This window comes from Eleutherodactylus coqui, chromosome 10 (genome assembly GCF_035609145.1).
Source record: "Eleutherodactylus coqui strain aEleCoq1 chromosome 10, aEleCoq1.hap1, whole genome shotgun sequence".
Classification (NCBI taxonomy): domain Eukaryota; kingdom Metazoa; phylum Chordata; class Amphibia; order Anura; family Eleutherodactylidae; genus Eleutherodactylus; species Eleutherodactylus coqui.
In genome coordinates this window covers 4,900,398-4,917,137 of record NC_089846.1, presented here as the reverse complement: position 1 = coordinate 4,917,137, position 16,740 = coordinate 4,900,398, and the positions used below count along the sequence as shown (strand labels likewise).

Genomic DNA, 16,740 nt, shown 5'->3' with positions numbered 1-16,740 from the left:
TCCTCTCCGCTGACGAAGCATTCTCACTGGTACTATGATGCAGTCTCTATAGTGACTATACTGTGAAACATCAAGTCCTTGTATACAAGTACATCACATATAATGGTTACATGGTGAAGCCCCTCCCCCGCTATACTGGGCTGCACTATTATAGGTTATAATGAACACACCCCCCGTCTACATGGCGGTCCTAGGGAGGGGCTCGTGCCCCGTGAGCCAAAGCTGCGAAGGGGAGAGGATTATTATGTCTTATTGCATTGTTACAAGCTTTTTTTTATGTAATCGCCACTTTTTATGTCTTCCGCCACTTTCTGGCATCATTTTATGTGACGGTTTGCAAAACAAAAAGGATTATTAATAATCAGCATTATAGAGAGCAAAACTAAATTAAAGGGTTTTCCAGTTACTTCTCCAATCTTGAGCATTCTCAGCCCCTTGCTAACATGTAGTTGCTGTCCCGATACACCGTGAGGCGCTGCCTGGGTCTGGGGCCCTACGGTCCCGTTTCTTCTTCTATTGATGCACTATTACGGCATCGGGCCCTGACGCAGAACGGCGTGGATGTTCAAGCCCCGGCGCCCATCAGAGTGGCGCAAGAGAAAGCGGATGAAGTAGAAACCCCATGAGCGCTGGGTAAAGGAGGAGGAGCCTGACACAATTACGGATGCCGTAGAACGGCTGCAACGGTTTGGTTTCTAATCGTTAAAAAGGTGACTGGAAAACCGCTGACCTCAGCTATTAATATACATATATACACATACGTATGTCTCTCACCAGCACACTGCGGGGATTTTAGACTTTAAGGCTGGATTGACATTCATGTGCTTTGCATGCGCTACGATCCTGCACAGGGAAAGAGCATAGATTAAAACAATTACCCTAATTGGTAATTTCAATACATGGAAGCATGGCTGCGTGTGCAAGAAGTACAGTAAAACACGCATGAACCCGCACACGCCAATACACAACGCCATGGTGCAGAGCCGCAGTGTAGATGCGCTTCCCCCCACCCCGGTGACATCGGCCCCAGACACTTTTTTACCAAGGAAAAGTGTCTGCACCTCCTAGAAGGAAGTTCTTGCACTTCAGTTCCTCCTCCATGCAGAGTCAAGGACCTCTCTGATGTCAGCAGCCAATGACCAATCAGGTGAGGGGGAGGAGTCTTATGTGCCAGCAGGAAAGGGAGGTTCTTTAAAGGTATAAATGGGTGGAGCTTGTTAACATGAAGAAGCCGCCTGCGGCAGAGATCGGTGGGGAGTGTATAAAGCAGCCTTGTGTGTAGTGATGGAGCAGAGGTGGCCGTGTGTCTTCTATACACACACAGCTCTGCTATTCGATGCCAAAGAGGAGGACACAGTAATGCTTTTACAGTGAACGAGGCGATGACGTCATCACCACCGCACTCGCGCCAGCTGCGATGGGCAGAGCATCGTTGAGAATCGTTCACTTCTTGTTAAGAATGTGAATCACTGAACACAACAAGTGAACGAACCAACGCCGATTTTTATGGCGGCTGAAACTGAACGCCGAATGAGAAGGGAACGAGTCTTGTTCGTCATTCAGTCATTCACTCGCTAATCTTTCACCTTGCGGGTCAGCAGACGCAGCAGCGTGTCGGCTGTAGAACGCACCAAGGCAGAGTACAATGGGGGGGCTTTAACACCACGCAGCAGCACAGAGGCCCGCACCGCTCTTCAGTCCCGCTGCACGTTCCATCACAGACACACAACGGCTTCTCCGAATGAAATTCATTCACTGCAACAAGTGAAAACCGCAGTAAATGAAGTCACATGCGGAAACATTCTACTGTGCACCAAACAGGAGAAGACGGACATCTGTTCTCTGCACCGAGCCGCTGACGTCACAGAAGCCAAGTGCTCGTGTATCCGATTCAGCCGACACACATGGCCGCCCCCTCCCGTCCAGGTGAATCCGTGAACAAGGTTATATCACAATGATACAAAGTTTTGCAGATTCAGGGGGCAACCACTGGTACTTCCACCAATACCTGCGTTCCCTTCGAGGAGGGGCGCTCCACTAGATTCTGCTTCTTAAAGGGGTTGCCTAATTTTAGATAAAAAGGACTGCTTTCTTCCAAACAGCGCCATTCTTGTCCGTGGGTTGTGTCCGGTATTGCAGCTCTGCTCTTATTCACTTCAACTGAGCAGAGTTGTAATACCAGACACAACCCACGGACAAGAAGGGCACTGTGTTTGGAAGAAAGCAGCCACGTTTTTCTAACCCCAGACAATCCCTTTCAAGAGTGTCTGCACTTCTTAAGAACTGCGGACACGTTTTAGAAAAATGTCGAAAGCTTTGATCAGTCGGGGGTCCCACTGATCTCTGCAATCAAATGGCTGCAGCGCTCATCCGAGCCCCGTGCTCCTTTGACGTATAGAGGTCTTTAGAAGTCTATATTGCAGCTGAAGATGGACGAGAACAGTCAGGAGGACAGGATGAGCGCTGCAGCCGCTTCATTTGAGCAATTGGTGGGGGGGGGGAAAGCACCCGAACCCCACAGATCAAAATTTTTGACATATCACTCAAACATGTCAAAAGTTTTTAAGAAGTGCAGATATGCCAAGTCTCCACCCAACTTGGTCCATTGCCAGTACCGGAGACAGATTTAGGCTACAATCTTCCTGTTCCGTCGTCCACGACATCCAAGGTACGAGCACAAAATCAGCTTTCTCAACGAACGGTAACTAGAGAGACGGGCGCTGGCATTCGGTTTCCTTAGTGGGGTTCAGAGCTGTAGAACCAGTGACATAGTGGAGCTGGCATGGTTATATACAACGGCTCATTTCCTCAGCCTCGCTCCTCCGTGCCCAGCGGCCCCACGACACAAACCTATTACATCCTGCAATCAGCAAAAATAATTTTGCATCATCACTGGCTGTGTCTGGAATCACCGTCCAAGGCGGGGAGGTTCCATAATAGACTTCAGACGAGTCCGTCACATACCGTAAAAATCAGGGGGCAAGCTCACACACGGCAGATTTGGAGCAGTAGGTTCTGCGACTTCCATCCATCTGGATGGGGTTTGCAGAAGTCCACACCCATGCTGCAGCAATGACCATGGTCCCAGATACAACACGGACAACTGCAACAAATATGGCGGATGTGAATAAACCCTCACTTGGCATCCCAGCCAGAGCTACCCCTCCACCATTCTCTGGTGAGGTCCCAGCCCTCAAACTTTTAGGGGTTGTGATTGACGACTTCTAAAAAGGTCTATTTGGGATTTTAAGGCTCAGATATCAGCAACGCTGCTGAATCATCATGGAGGTGCGAGGATAAATAGAAATGAGGACTTACATTTAACAAAACCTTCCGGTCATCCTGCTTCCATGTGATCTGTGCCAGGCAACAAGCTCTGCAGCATTGGATGCTCTGGCACTGCCCCGGGGGTGCAATCGAAAAACAGGCTGGGGACTAGGATGCGATCAGCGGTCATGTAGAAGCATATGGAAAAAAAAAGGTTATGTACCACGTTAGCCAGTAAAGTGTGATTGTTCTCAGTAAAAGAAACCATGTAATGGTTGAAGAGGATCATCCGTCTCGGAACATGAAAGGTCTGAATGCGGTCAAGACGGGCGTCCTCTTCCCAATCATGGTTTGTTTTTCTCATAAAAATTCAGAAATTGATTGTAAGGATGTTGCCATCCAACAGGTGGTGCTGTTGAGGTAGTATTTCCATCTTCTTCCATGTGCATTAGAGGTAAGAGACATCAGAAAACTGTCACATTCCTCAGCTCGGTGGACCGATTTAGTATTTGTCTCTCTCAGCCTGTCTTGTTGTGTTACTTTAAGTCTCAAATTTCTGTGTGAACATTTATTAAGATCAAGAGGGGGTGCCCCCCCCTCCCCATGTTATATTTGTGTGCCATCCAAACTAGTTTCAGTAATCAGCCTGACGAAGGGTCGAAAGAACCCAAAAGCTTGCTGGATCATCATGTATTTTTGCTAGCCATTAAAAAGGTATGAAGTGATTCAAGGTGGTTTGGAGATAAAAGCGTCTTGAATCTGCGGGGAAATCACATGTTGGTGAGTGCGATATCGGGCCCCATTCACAGCCAGATATCGTACTCACCCGCGTGTAGTTGGCCTTTGTAAACGGACATTAAACACATCACAGACTGAACTGCATTGAGGTTCGGATGGCAACAAATACCCCATTCTGTGCACATGGATGTTATCCACTAACCGACCACATGGAACATGAGGACTAATCACGGACTGTGTGTGGGTATGTATCAGTGACTGATAACTGAAGGAGCAGTGCCCGGGCCTCAGGCAGGAGATAGAAAGCAACATCACCGGGGCACATGCACCCCCACGGCGCAAGATCAAGGGGGCGAGAATCCCCCCACGGCCCGAGAGCCAGGGGTGAGAACAAGGGGCGATTTTGTATTGAGATGTGGGGCTAATAGAACACATAATGGACTTCATGATGCTGGCTGTGACTTCTGTTTATACGGAGGAGCAGCTCCTCACAATAAGGCTCTGTTCACATCACATCTGAGCTCATGGGCAGCGTATACACCAAACATATCACAGATCTCAAAGTCAGTCAATGGTGGACAAAAGGTTGCCCTCATGGCACCCATATGGATGATTATAGCTATACAGAATAGCTTTAACACCTGTATAGAGTAGCGCAGTCGCCCTGGCTCGCCAACGACGATGCATCCCACAAAAAGCATATTACACAATATACTTTTTTCAGAGTGGGAATCGATACAGCGCCACCCGGTGGGGGTATAGGGGGTATGGCTGAACGTAATGTGAACAGAGCCTTGTGCTACTTTCCCACTGCATTTGGCAGGGTCTGTTGGAGCTACACGGCAGGAGCATTTCCTGACCAATGTCACTACATGAACATCTAGTGGCAGCAGCTGCCCCTCCACCCCCCACGTTAAAAACAATGGGCAGCGCGTGGCATGTGTCTCACGGCAGGTTTTGTATAGAATCGTGCAGTAGACTTGGCTAGTCCATATAAGAGACAAAATTAAAAGGTATGCCACCGCAGATCAGCCGGACAGGGCTCAGCCTCCATTGTATGAATGCCGGGGCTAGGACTAGGGTTGGCATTTACACTAGTTGCTTTCCCGATGCAGGTGGCAAACAGAGTTTGCAAAATGCGGTGTGCAAGCAGCCATAAACAGAGCGCAGAACCAGCAATCCCCAACAATGGGCCTGCTGCGGGGAGCAGCAAGAACATGAGAAGATGATGATCAGGAACGGATGTGCAATTCTTCACGAATAGCCCATGACTATGTCTAATGTGAGTGACGGCAGCCATCGGATGACTACTGGGAAGGGGAGTTTACAGACTGTGGTATTACCTGTCCTCCAGGGTGAGAGCACAACGATGGAAGATGAAGAAAGGTTTTGTCTAAAGCGCCAAGGTAACTACAAACCATCATGGCGAAGCCTGCAGTACAGAGCCCACCGCTGCAGAGGACGACGCCTGTAACTGACTAACTCCTGCAAGCTACCAGATCACCGCAGCGGCCCAGGATCTCACTGCACTAGGACAGGCGAAGGAGGAATCCCACACCTTGGTGGATTTCTTCTCGCACTACAGACCGGTGAGATCCACAATGACTTTGATGAAAATAGTATCTTCCCGAATATAGGAGTTTTTGCCATTCAGTTTGGAGAGCGGGCAGAAGAGGGGGCATCCACTGGCAATATTCATTTCGCTTACTGGTCTCTGGAAAGACGAGGAGGTGGTGTCCGGCCTGAAGGCGTCTATGACGTGTTCGCGGTTGCTTTGATCCAACAACATCAAGGTGACCTATAAAAGAAGAAAGCGGTCATCAGCAAAACTTGATCACGTCAGCCGACTGATGCATGACACCAATTCCACCCGGACCACGGCACTACCCAACGGGCAACTTCAGATCAGTCCAGCTAGACTATAGAAACGGTCACAGCATCTAGGAGGTCCCTGTGGGACGTACCTGTGCCAGCAGGCTGTACACAGAGGTGCAGCCAAACCACATCCAGTGAAATGGGGAGCAGGATGCTGGAGAGACAAAGGAGAGGCTGCAGACTGTGCCGCAGCACATCGCAGCCCGTGTGCAACCTCCAGCTCAATGCAGGGAGGACAGCTGGGGGAAAGCTGCTGCAGAGCAATGAGGCTTTACCATTCACAAACCGAGCAGGCGCCACAATTACAGGTGAGAATTCACCTGGGGGACCATATCCTTACTGCACTGCGACAACATCTATAGATACAACCCCAATTCTAAGAAATGTGGGCGGCTGTGTAAACCGCAAGAAAGATGTTAAAATGTCATGTAACCATATTATATTCCCAGCACAACACAGAGGGGGGATGGGAGACATTTTTCAATTTCAAAAAACTAACTCCTTTGGAAACTGATGGCAGCAACACATCTCACAAAAAAGGAAAAGTGGTAATAAAGACAGCTGGAGGGTCAATTTTCGAGTGCGTCACATGACTGTGTAAAGAGAGCATGTTAGAGAGGCCGAGTCTCTCAGAAACAAAGATGGGCAGAGGTCACCAATCTGAAAAACTGCATCTAACAATTGTGGAACAATGTAAAATCGTGAAGGCTTTGAATATCCCACCATCTATAGTAGAGAATATCAGCAAGAGTCTGAGAATCTGGAGAAATTCACGATAACAAGCTGCATGGTCCGTCTCCCTCAGAGGCCGCGGGGCACGGGATCCCTGGTTTTAAGAATTATTTCACATTGTGATTTCTCTGACCACAGAACAGTTTTCATTTTGCCTCAGTCCACTATAAAGGAGCTTTGGCCCGCAGAAGACGCCGGCATTTTTGGACGGTGTTGATGTACGGCTTTTTCTTTGCAGGAAACAGCTAACACGTCCATTTGTGGATTGCGCAGCGACCCGTGGATGATCGTGTCTGTTTTATTGCAGCGCCGCCTGAGGAGCCGTAGATCTCGAGCTCCCAATATTGATCATCAGCCTTGTCCCTTGTGCACATGAACGTCTCCAGAGTCTCTGAATCTTTGAATGAGATTCCCAAGTCATTACATTTCCCCCCCCTTTACATTTTACACAGCCCCCAATGTTTTTGGAATGGGGATTGTGGAAGGTTACTGTCCACAGCTTTTTGTGCGTTCATCATAGCAGTGGTAGAAATCCCAACCGGACCCGACTGCCAAAGCTTTATTAGTCCTGCCCACAACAGAAGCGGGAGGTGGGCGGTGACCTCGCCTTAACGGCACAGTAAAGTAATTGACACGGTAGTGACCTTCTGATTGAATGGCCACCGCAGTAAAGCATCACTTGGCCCCTTCATCACCACGAAGAAAAGGGAAAGGTGTGTTCCTCGCCCTGTGCCGTCTCCATTCAGATAGATCCGCAGGCACATCTTGTAGCCGTACTTGTTGGTATAAAAAGCTGAAATACATAAACATAGTGCAATCATCTTCTGTACTCGGACCCGCGCTTGGAGTGATCCATAGGGCGCTATTAATGTGAACCCCCTGCAAGCTGCCGCATTGAATGGCTTTCCACACCTGACAACTAATAGCAGCTCTCTGCTCCGCCTCTTAAAGGAACAGTCCTGAGCACCGGGAGCCTATCAGAGGAATGTCCCATCCACAAGGGCATTAAACTCCCGCTGTCCACCCAAAACGGAATATTCTGCTTAATTTGTGACTCTCTGCGGTTTCATCTCCCTCCACATTTACCTGTTAAGTAGAAGGAGCAAAGTATTTAACCCCTTGTGGACACGGCCATCGTTTTGTTATTTTCATTTTTATTTTCTCTTCAGCCAACTATGTGAGGGCTTGTTTTTTTGCGGGCCTTTTTTTTTTTTTTTTTTTTTTTTAACAGTGCCATTTAATATACTGAAAAACTTATTTTGAAGTAGGGTGAAGTGGAAAATGTGTCGCACTATTTGGGGCAAGGAGTCTTGTTTTTAAAGCATATGTTGTGCGGCAAAAACCTCTTTATTCTCTGGATCAGTACAATAACAAAACAAAGTTTATATAGTTGTTGTACTAACTTTAAAAAAAAGAACAAAAAACTAACCCCCCCCCCCCCCCCCAAAAAAAAAAAAAAAAGAAAAAGAAAAAAAAAGTTTATTTTAGCTTTTAGTCGATGCCGCTGTGTGTTGGCTTATTTTTTGGAGGACAACCTGACTGCTCCATTGGTATCGGTTTGGGGTACAGATGACTTTTTTGTAGCTTCTAATAACATTTTTCTTGGAGACACGGTGACAAAAGTGTTTTTTTTCTTTTTCAATATCCAGAATGCACAAACACACATTTCCATTTTTTGAAACTTTCAATACTTTTTGTAATAATTAAACACAATGTGAATTGACTAAACTCAGTGACTCACGTGGAGAGAACATGGCCGGACATCGGCCCTCGGTGGCATCCTGACGTTTTTTGGCAAAATCTGTGATCTTCCAGACAAATATGCCGTCGTACGTGGACAGCTCTGCCTCCTGCACGCGGGTCTCCAGTTCTGCCAGCTGCAACTCCTTCTGACCCAACGTGCGCTCCAGCTGTCGCACCTAAAGAGAAAGCATCACAGGCTGCTCACTGACAATGCTGCAAGCTACATGTAGAGTAATACCAGCGCACGCATGGGGGAGACCGGGGGAGCAGCGGCGGACGGGAAGGGGGGCGGCTCAGGCAAAGGGAAGAACTAAAGGAGTTGTTCTTTATGCACCCTGCCCCTCCCTATGGCTCCCCGCACCTTCCACCCTGCTTACCTTAATAACTGATCCCCCCCCCCCCCCCCCCCCCCGTACCTCTTGTATCACCCCCACCCCGTTTGGTTCAAACGGATTGTATATCACATGTAATTGTTGCATTGTCTGTTTCTTCTACTCTTGATAGCACTGCGGAATATGTTGGCGCTATACAAATAAAGATGATTATTAGATCTGATCCACAGCGCCAAATAACCTCCTAGGGGAGGGATGTTACGGACAATGAGTATACAGTGTTTCCCTGAAAATAAGACCCTGTCTTATATAAAAATTTTGCCCCAAAGGAGGCACAGTGTCTTATTTTCAGGAGGGACGGGAGGTGTCTTATAATACCCCCTAGCAGGCAGAGTCTTGGTCCCTCGTGCTGGGCTGCGGTGCGCCGGCGGCTTCCTTGTAGTCTTCAATGCCGACAGAGTATTCTCTTGTTGGTGACGGGGCTTGAATACCCCGCCTTCAGCAAGCGATTGCCTGAGGCGGCGCTCGATATAACCAATCAGAGCCGGCACTCAATTAACCAATTACAGCCATTGAATGCCCAGTACTATAGTCCGAGCATCCGACAACTGTTTGGAGCAATAATTTGACTGACCTTTGCATTGAGGGTGTCGATCTTCTCCTGATCTGCCCTGCGCTGCCTCAAAGCCTCATCCGTTGACGTGCTCGCTCGTTCCACCTCTCTGTTCAGGACACATACGATACTCTCCAAGATTGTATACTTTTCATCCAAAGTTGAAAATTGGCGCAGCAGATCGCGAGAGTTTGAGACATCAGCCGCCGTCACAGCTGTGGAGGGCATGCTGATGAGTGGGGAGGGGATGGCCTGCACGGACATCATTCCCATGCGCTGAGTAACATCGCTCAGCTCCTTTCTACGCGGCAGGATGTACTCCCACACTTTCGCCAAGTGTTCATGCAAGTACTTGTTCTCGTGTTCTAAGAACTTGTCGTTTTCCACCTGGAAACAAGAAGAAGGATTGACAGCGATGAAGGGGTCAGCTACCATCAATGACGTTCAAGACCATGCAGCCTCAACGAGGCCCCAGAGCCTTGTGGCTCTGCAGTAGGGGACTGTCTCCTCCTGCGTTCAGATGCATCTAATAGCACCACCATCCCCTCCCCATGTAGGAAGGACATCGCTGCCACGTGCATCTGCAGGTGATGACAGGAGGGCACAGTCACCCGCGACCGGCAGCTTCTACGACACCCGCTGCGTGCAGGTCACTCCATCTAACACATTTAGCACTTATTTTTGTTTTTTGTTCCCGCCTCCTGAGACCCATAACTTTTTATTTTTTCATCCTCTGGGCTGTGGGGGGGAACTTGTTTCTTTATTTCAGCTTTCAGTTTTACCATTTTGGTGCAACCATATTTTTTTATCACTTATTCAAATTTTTGGGGATTCAAAAAAACAAAAAAAAAACAAAAAAACCAAATTGCTGCTGCAATAGAGACAAGCCATGACTGAGGGGTTTAAGGAAAATTACTGCGATATTTACTGTTTAAACTGTTTTACTGGCATCCGGTAACAGTCATTCAATGTATGGTGCAAAGATTTATCTAGCTAGGCGCGAATACAGCGGCCGTATATACTGAACACATCTCATCGTATATGGACGCCCGATGTGCTGGCAGTAATTGTGAGCCGTTTAGGACTGAAATCTTAGAAGGAAGCCCATAAGGATCCCCGATTGCTCATATATTAGATATTAACACAGGGAACTTGAATTTGCGATCATGTGATCACGTGTACGTTATACTGCAATAATACAGTATTGCAGTATATAGCATTTTTTAATGTTGCCTATGAAGTAGGCTCCAGGCTTCAACTCTAGCCCAGCGGCAACCCCTCTACTCAACCACTCTGAGATGTGTATGTGGTGGGAGGGGGGAAGCCCCTTCTTGCACCACACTGGGACCTCCCGCATTGTTTAGACAGACTGTGAGCTTTGTTCTCGGCACCTAAACAGTTAACTGCCGCAGTCAGAGCTAACCGATTGTCCATTACCAGGTATGGAGCAGACTCTGTTCCTGAGCATTTCGGTACCGCACGACCTTTATAGTGAAGTGGTTAAATCTTTAAGTCTTTTCCCAGGACCGTTTTTAGACCTGTGGTGTTCCAACTGTTACAGAACTACAACTCTCAGCATGCCCTGAACTGCTGGGAGTAGTAGTTTTCCCCAACTGTGTAGTTATAGGTTTAGGGACACAACCGTAAAAGTAAAAAAGGTTGAAGCATGACGCCCCATAAATGGTCCCAGCTGTGTAGGTTGCATTAGGCTCGCCCCCTGCTGTCAGACCGTTGGTTCGGTCCCTGGTCTTTACCATATAGTGACACAATCCACTGACCTGCGTCGCTTGGGGATGACTGCATAGCTGAAATGTGAACTCAGCTGAATTACTGCAGTTACATCCCCCTCCACGTAGCAGACGGGCGCAGTATGAACGGGCGTCCCCCATCTGAAGCGTAAAACAGAGCTAGGATTACTCAGCGTCCTTTCATGCTCGCTGTGGCGGGCTAGGTGGCCGACGCGTGAACCGCCATGTTAGCCCCGGAGATGTGCTACAAGAGAGAATGTGCTGCAGTGAGCCCCACAACTGACTACACGGGACTCCCCGAGATGATGGGGGGCTGCATGCAGCGTAGTCTACGACAGACAGCACTTACCATCTCTGTGCAGCCGGCTACCAGATACCGGCAGGGGACTCTGCACCGACCACACGACTTCACGTGATCCTGGAACTAAACACAAGCCATTATATGGGGTAAAGGACATTCAGGAGGACGGCGGCCCAGACACGGTGCGAAACGGGCCGGTCTACTACATATGGGCAGAGTATGCTCTGCTGCAATGCATTGTGGGACATGTAGGGAGAATACTAGGCCCCGGACAGGTGACATTCACTGTGGGAGAGGAATTGGCTCTACTCCAGGAATCTAAGCTGTAGTTTACATCAGCAGGGCTGACCAGCAGCGATGAGCAGCGGGCCAACGTCTGAGACAGACTACAAATACGTGACGGTTCTCTTTGCGCACTAAAGTAATATTAAGAGAAACTCCGTGTAAACAGGGTCCAATATATCCCACCCTTCTCAGGCGCCATTGTCAGATACCCAGGGTTTTTCACTTTGCCCGTCTGGGGTAGAGAAGAGACCCCCGCAGTGACAGGCAGAGCGGGACACAGCAGTCTGAGTGGAGACCCCCCATGATTAGCAGGTTATTCCCCATCCTATGGATATCCTGTGGATATCTTGGTACAACCTCTGTAACGTTACGGCTGGGGTGGGCAGACTTACCTTTTCTCTGGGGATCTTCTTTTTTCCGCAGCCTTCACAAGTCATTGGGAATTTGGGGCAGATCTCATCATGAGCCTGAAAGAGACCGAAGACGTCAAGTTCCCCCCATGTCCTGTAAGGGCTCGTTCACACTGGCGGGTTTAGTAGGTCTGTGAAATACGCAGTGTTTTCACGGATCCAACCTGTGCCTACGCCTTGTGTATTGCGTTTATTCATTGCGGTTTTCACACGTGCAAAAAAAAAAACCCGCAACAAATGCCCAATGATTTCACAGTATCATACATGGTCACACAATCTCATGGACTTCATTGGACCAGTGCAGTCTGTAATGCGGACCATGAGAGACATGGCTGAATACCCCTATGCAAAGCAATGGGGTTTCAGTTCTCCATAACATCAAGCACAAATCCGCCCATGTGAATTAGGCCCAACGATTGGACGCAGACCAGAAGGAACACAAGAAGCTTCTGTACCTTAATATCTGGGAAGTAGAAGGACAGCTTGCAGTATCTGCAGTTCAGCTTGCGCTCGGGGCATTCTCGCTCATTATGCCAGTCGCGATCGGTCGCCCTGATTAGAGTCTTGCACGCAGGACAAGGCACGAGCATGAACGGGCACTTCCCTTCATGGTGGGTCTGAAAAAGAGTAGAACGCAAGTATTAGAGCAGGTTTGGAGGCAACAGATACCAAGAAACAGGATGGGTGGGCCAACCTCATGGAATTCATGCATCAGACGGACACAACTTAAAGGGGTTGTCCCGCGAAAGCAAGTGGGGGTATACACTTCTGTATGGCCATATTAATGCACTTTGTAATGTACATTGTGCATTAATTATGAGCCATACAGAAGTTATTCACTTACCTGTTCCGTTGCTGGCGTCCCCGTCTCCATGGTTGCCGTCTAATTTCAGCGTCTAATCGCCCGATTAGACGCGCTTGCGCAGTCCAGTCTTCTCCCTGGTGAATGGGGCCGCTCGTGCCGGAGAGCTGGTCCTCGTAGCTCCGCCCCGTCACGTGTGCCGATTCCAGCCAATCAGGAGGCTGGAATCGGCAATGGAACGCACAGAAGACCTGCGGTCCACCATGGGAGAAGACCCGCGGTGCATCGTGGGTGAAGATCCCGGTGGCCATCTTGCTAAGGTAAGGAAGAAGTCGCTGCAGCGCGGGGATTCGGGTAAGTACTAAACGTTTTTTTTTTTAAACACATGCATTGGGTTTGTCTCGCGCCGAACGGGGGGGCTATTGAAGAAAAAAAAAAACGTTTCGGCGCGGGACAACCCCTTTAAGGAGACGACTAGAAGTCACCGCAGAGAACGTCACAAATGTGGAAGAGTTTCAGATCTTCTACGCCAGATGCGAAGTACATGGCAATTTCAAAATGAGAAAAAGGACTGCTTGTGATAGAAGGTCTTCTCCTTCATTACATAAGAGCGCACGTGTACAGAGCCTGATAGGACACGTTTTGGTCCGACATGGGCTTTGGTCAAGCTGCTCTTAGTGAGGTCTATCCGGATAGGAACCAGACCAGCGTTGGGGTGTGGTGGCGAGCGTAGATTTTTTCTATGCCAAGTACATGACGTCAGAGGCTGCGATGCCAAGACCTTCTAACGTCTCTGGATTGGGTGCCGCGTTGTCAGAGACCGGGTGTGGATCCAAGTCACCAAACGCATGAATGTCCACCAATATACACACAATCGGCACCATTCAGGCCCGGACAGATGTAGATACTTATATACAGGGTGGCTCAGAAGACGTTCAATCAGTTTTAATTCAATGCCATTAACGAGGCCAGTTCAACTGTATAAAGTAACAAATGGAAAAGAAGAATCAACATTCAGAAAGTTCATCTATTCTCGTCTTTGGATGTAATGATCAAACAATCGTGCCCTCAAAAGACGGACGCAGGCTTATTATCATAGAATGGTGGAGTTGGAAGGGACCTCCGGGGTCATCGGGTCCCCCCTGCTCAGTGCAGGGTCACTAAATCATCCCAGACAGATGTCTGTCCAGCCTTTGTTTGAGCACTTCTATTGAAGGAGAACTCCCCACCTCCCGTGGCAACCTGTTCCACTCATTGATCCCCTCACTGTAACATCTGATCTGACGGTGGAGGTGATAAGCCCCGTGTTCGCAGGCCCCCTACACATTTGAGATGGGATGTTATTGAACTCCTCAGTGATAGTAAGGATCAGTTCGTTGACTGATGAAATGGGATGCGCTCACACTTTACCCTTAAGATAGCCCCAAAGAAATAGAAAGATCCGAGAGCGAGCCGGCCAGTCCGCTGGCCCGTGTCTGACTATCCAACACTCTAGAAGCTTCTTGTCAACCTAATATAGAGCGCATGATGAGCTGCAGCCCCATGAAAGGATCCCAATCCGGGAGGATGAGATAAATACAGTTTTTCTTTCTAAAACAGTCATTAATGAGCTGGTAGAAGAATTGTGCAAAATATCAATATTTGCAGATAACACAAAACTATGTAAAGATATTAACACAAGAGAGAAAGCAAGGAGATCGTAAGAGGATCCGGATAAGTTGGGGGCAGAAAAGTGTCAGCTGAGGGGTAACAGTGATACATGTGAGGTTCTGCACACGGCAGGAAATACATGTCACCATTACACACTAATGGGAACCACTGGGGACCCCGACAAGGAGAAGGGCCTGGGGGGAGGGGGGTTATAACTGTAAGCTTAACTGGAGCAACCAGTGTCAGGCAGCTGCTGCCAATGCAGATAGGATCATGGCGGGCATCAGAAGAGGTCTAGGGGCGCATGATGAGGACATTGTTGTTCCTCTTTACAAGTCACTAGTCAGATCACACTTTGAATATTGTGGACAGTTTTGGGCACCAGTACTCAAGGACATATCAGAGCTTGAGCGGGTATAAAAGGAATGGGCGGACTACAATACCCAGAGAGGTCATCAAAACTGGGAGTATTTAGAAAAAAAAAAAAAAAAAGAGAGGGATGACCAATGAACTAATAACTACAGTATGTATAGATATATCAGGGGTCAGTACAGAGATCTCTCCCATCATCTATTATACCCAGGACTGTAAACAAGGGGGCGCTCTAATAACTATGTATAGATATATCAGGGGTCAGTACAGAGATCTCTGCCATCATCTATTATGCCCAGGACTGTAACAAGGGGGCGCTCTAATAACTATGTATAGATATATCAGGGGTCAGTACAGAGATCTCTGCCATCATCTATTATACCCAGGACTGTAACAAGGGGGCGCTCTAATAACTATGTATAATATATCAGGGGTCAGTACAGAGATCTCTCCCATCATCTATTATACCCAGGACTGTAACGAGGGGGCGCTCTAATAACTATGTATAATATATATGGGGTCAGTACAGAGATCTCTGCCATCATCTATTATGCCCAGGACTGTAACAAGGGGGCGCTCTAATAACTATGTATAGATATATCAGGGGTCAGTACAGAGATCTCTGCCATCATCTATTATACCCAGGACTGTAACAAGGGGGCGCTCTAATAACTATGTATAATATATCAGGGGTCAGTACAGAGATCTCTCCCATCATCTATTATACCCAGGACTGTAACGAGGGGGCGCTCTAATAACTATGTGTAGATATATCAGGGGTCAGTACAGAGATCTCTCCCATCATTTCTTATACCCAGGACTGACTGTTACAAGGGGGACAATCACCGGAAACGTCTGTCTGTGCATACTTTCTCGCTTTGGCTTACAATTCCCACTCATTGTTTCAAGACTTGTTTAAGAAGTTTAACATTAACTTGCAGTAAGGCTGCCTTCCAATAGGTGGTGCTGCAGAGGTAATATTCCATCTTTCCATTTGCATATTTCCCAGAGGAGCATGGATGGCCTTAGAAGTCTCCTCCCACCTTCTTGGTGCTCTCCTTAGGCTGGGTTCACACGGAGCGTATTCCCGCCGGAAATCCCGTAGTTTGGCCGCAGCAAAAACCGCGAGATTTCCGCCGGGAGAACCGCCGCGGCGGCTTTGAAGCGGCCCAGCCGCTCGCTTTTCCGTTGCGGCTGGCGCTCCCATAGAGGAGAGTGCGGCCGCGGCGGAAAGAAAAGATAAACAGACATGCCGCATATTCTGAAACCACGGCCGCCGCGGTTCCAGCCTGACTTACCGCAGCGGATTAGCCGTCCCGTGTGGACGAGATTTCTGAGAAATCTCGTCCACATGGCTGGCTAATCCCGAGATTAGCGGCCACGGGCGGATTTGCCGTGGCGAAATTCCGCGCTGCAAAACCGCGGCCCTGTGTGAACCCAGCCTTAGGGAGAAACGATATTAGGTCAGGAAGGGTAACGTGGCAGGAACAATACAACACGTCCCCCCCGGCAGATTACGTACTCCGACATCAAGTAGCCAATATAGACAGACCTCGTAGACAGACCTGAACGAGCAGAGACTCCTATACCAGCCTACAAATACATCAGACATCCCAGAGAACAACTGATTGTACGACGGCAGCCATAATCACAGACATCACAACCTCGCCCATCATGGACCGGTCCGTCCCAACACTCCCAGCATGCACCATACCCCCAGAAAACCAGTGAAATGGCGCAGGAGGAGCAACGCCTGTGGGGAACGGATGGGGTACGTGTGCCGGTCATCCTCTACACCACCAAAGTCTAGGAGCTTTCCATCTAAACCAACACATTCATGATGCTGCAGAGAGCGGCCGGACTAAACACGCG

General features: G+C 48.5%; 1 protein-coding gene across 2 annotated transcripts in view; it reads right to left on the bottom strand.

Annotated features, from left to right (window-relative positions):
* Nucleotides 1-3,441: 3,441 nt before the first annotated feature.
* TRAF2 (TNF receptor associated factor 2) overlaps nt 3,442-16,740 on the bottom strand; it is a 45,359-nt gene continuing 32,060 nt past the window's right edge. For both annotated transcript variants that reach the window (XM_066580046.1, XM_066580045.1), the window contains exons 6-12: nt 12,500-12,661; nt 12,027-12,101; nt 11,398-11,472; nt 9,322-9,687; nt 8,354-8,531; nt 7,257-7,405; nt 3,442-5,803 (exon numbers count right to left, since the gene is read on the bottom strand). In XM_066580046.1, the coding sequence (XP_066436143.1) occupies nt 5,585-5,803; nt 7,257-7,405; nt 8,354-8,531; nt 9,322-9,687; nt 11,398-11,472; nt 12,027-12,101; nt 12,500-12,661 (1,224 nt within the window). In that variant the 3' untranslated portion in view covers nt 3,442-5,584. The remainder of the gene's footprint in view (nt 5,804-7,256; nt 7,406-8,353; nt 8,532-9,321; nt 9,688-11,397; nt 11,473-12,026; nt 12,102-12,499; nt 12,662-16,740) is intronic.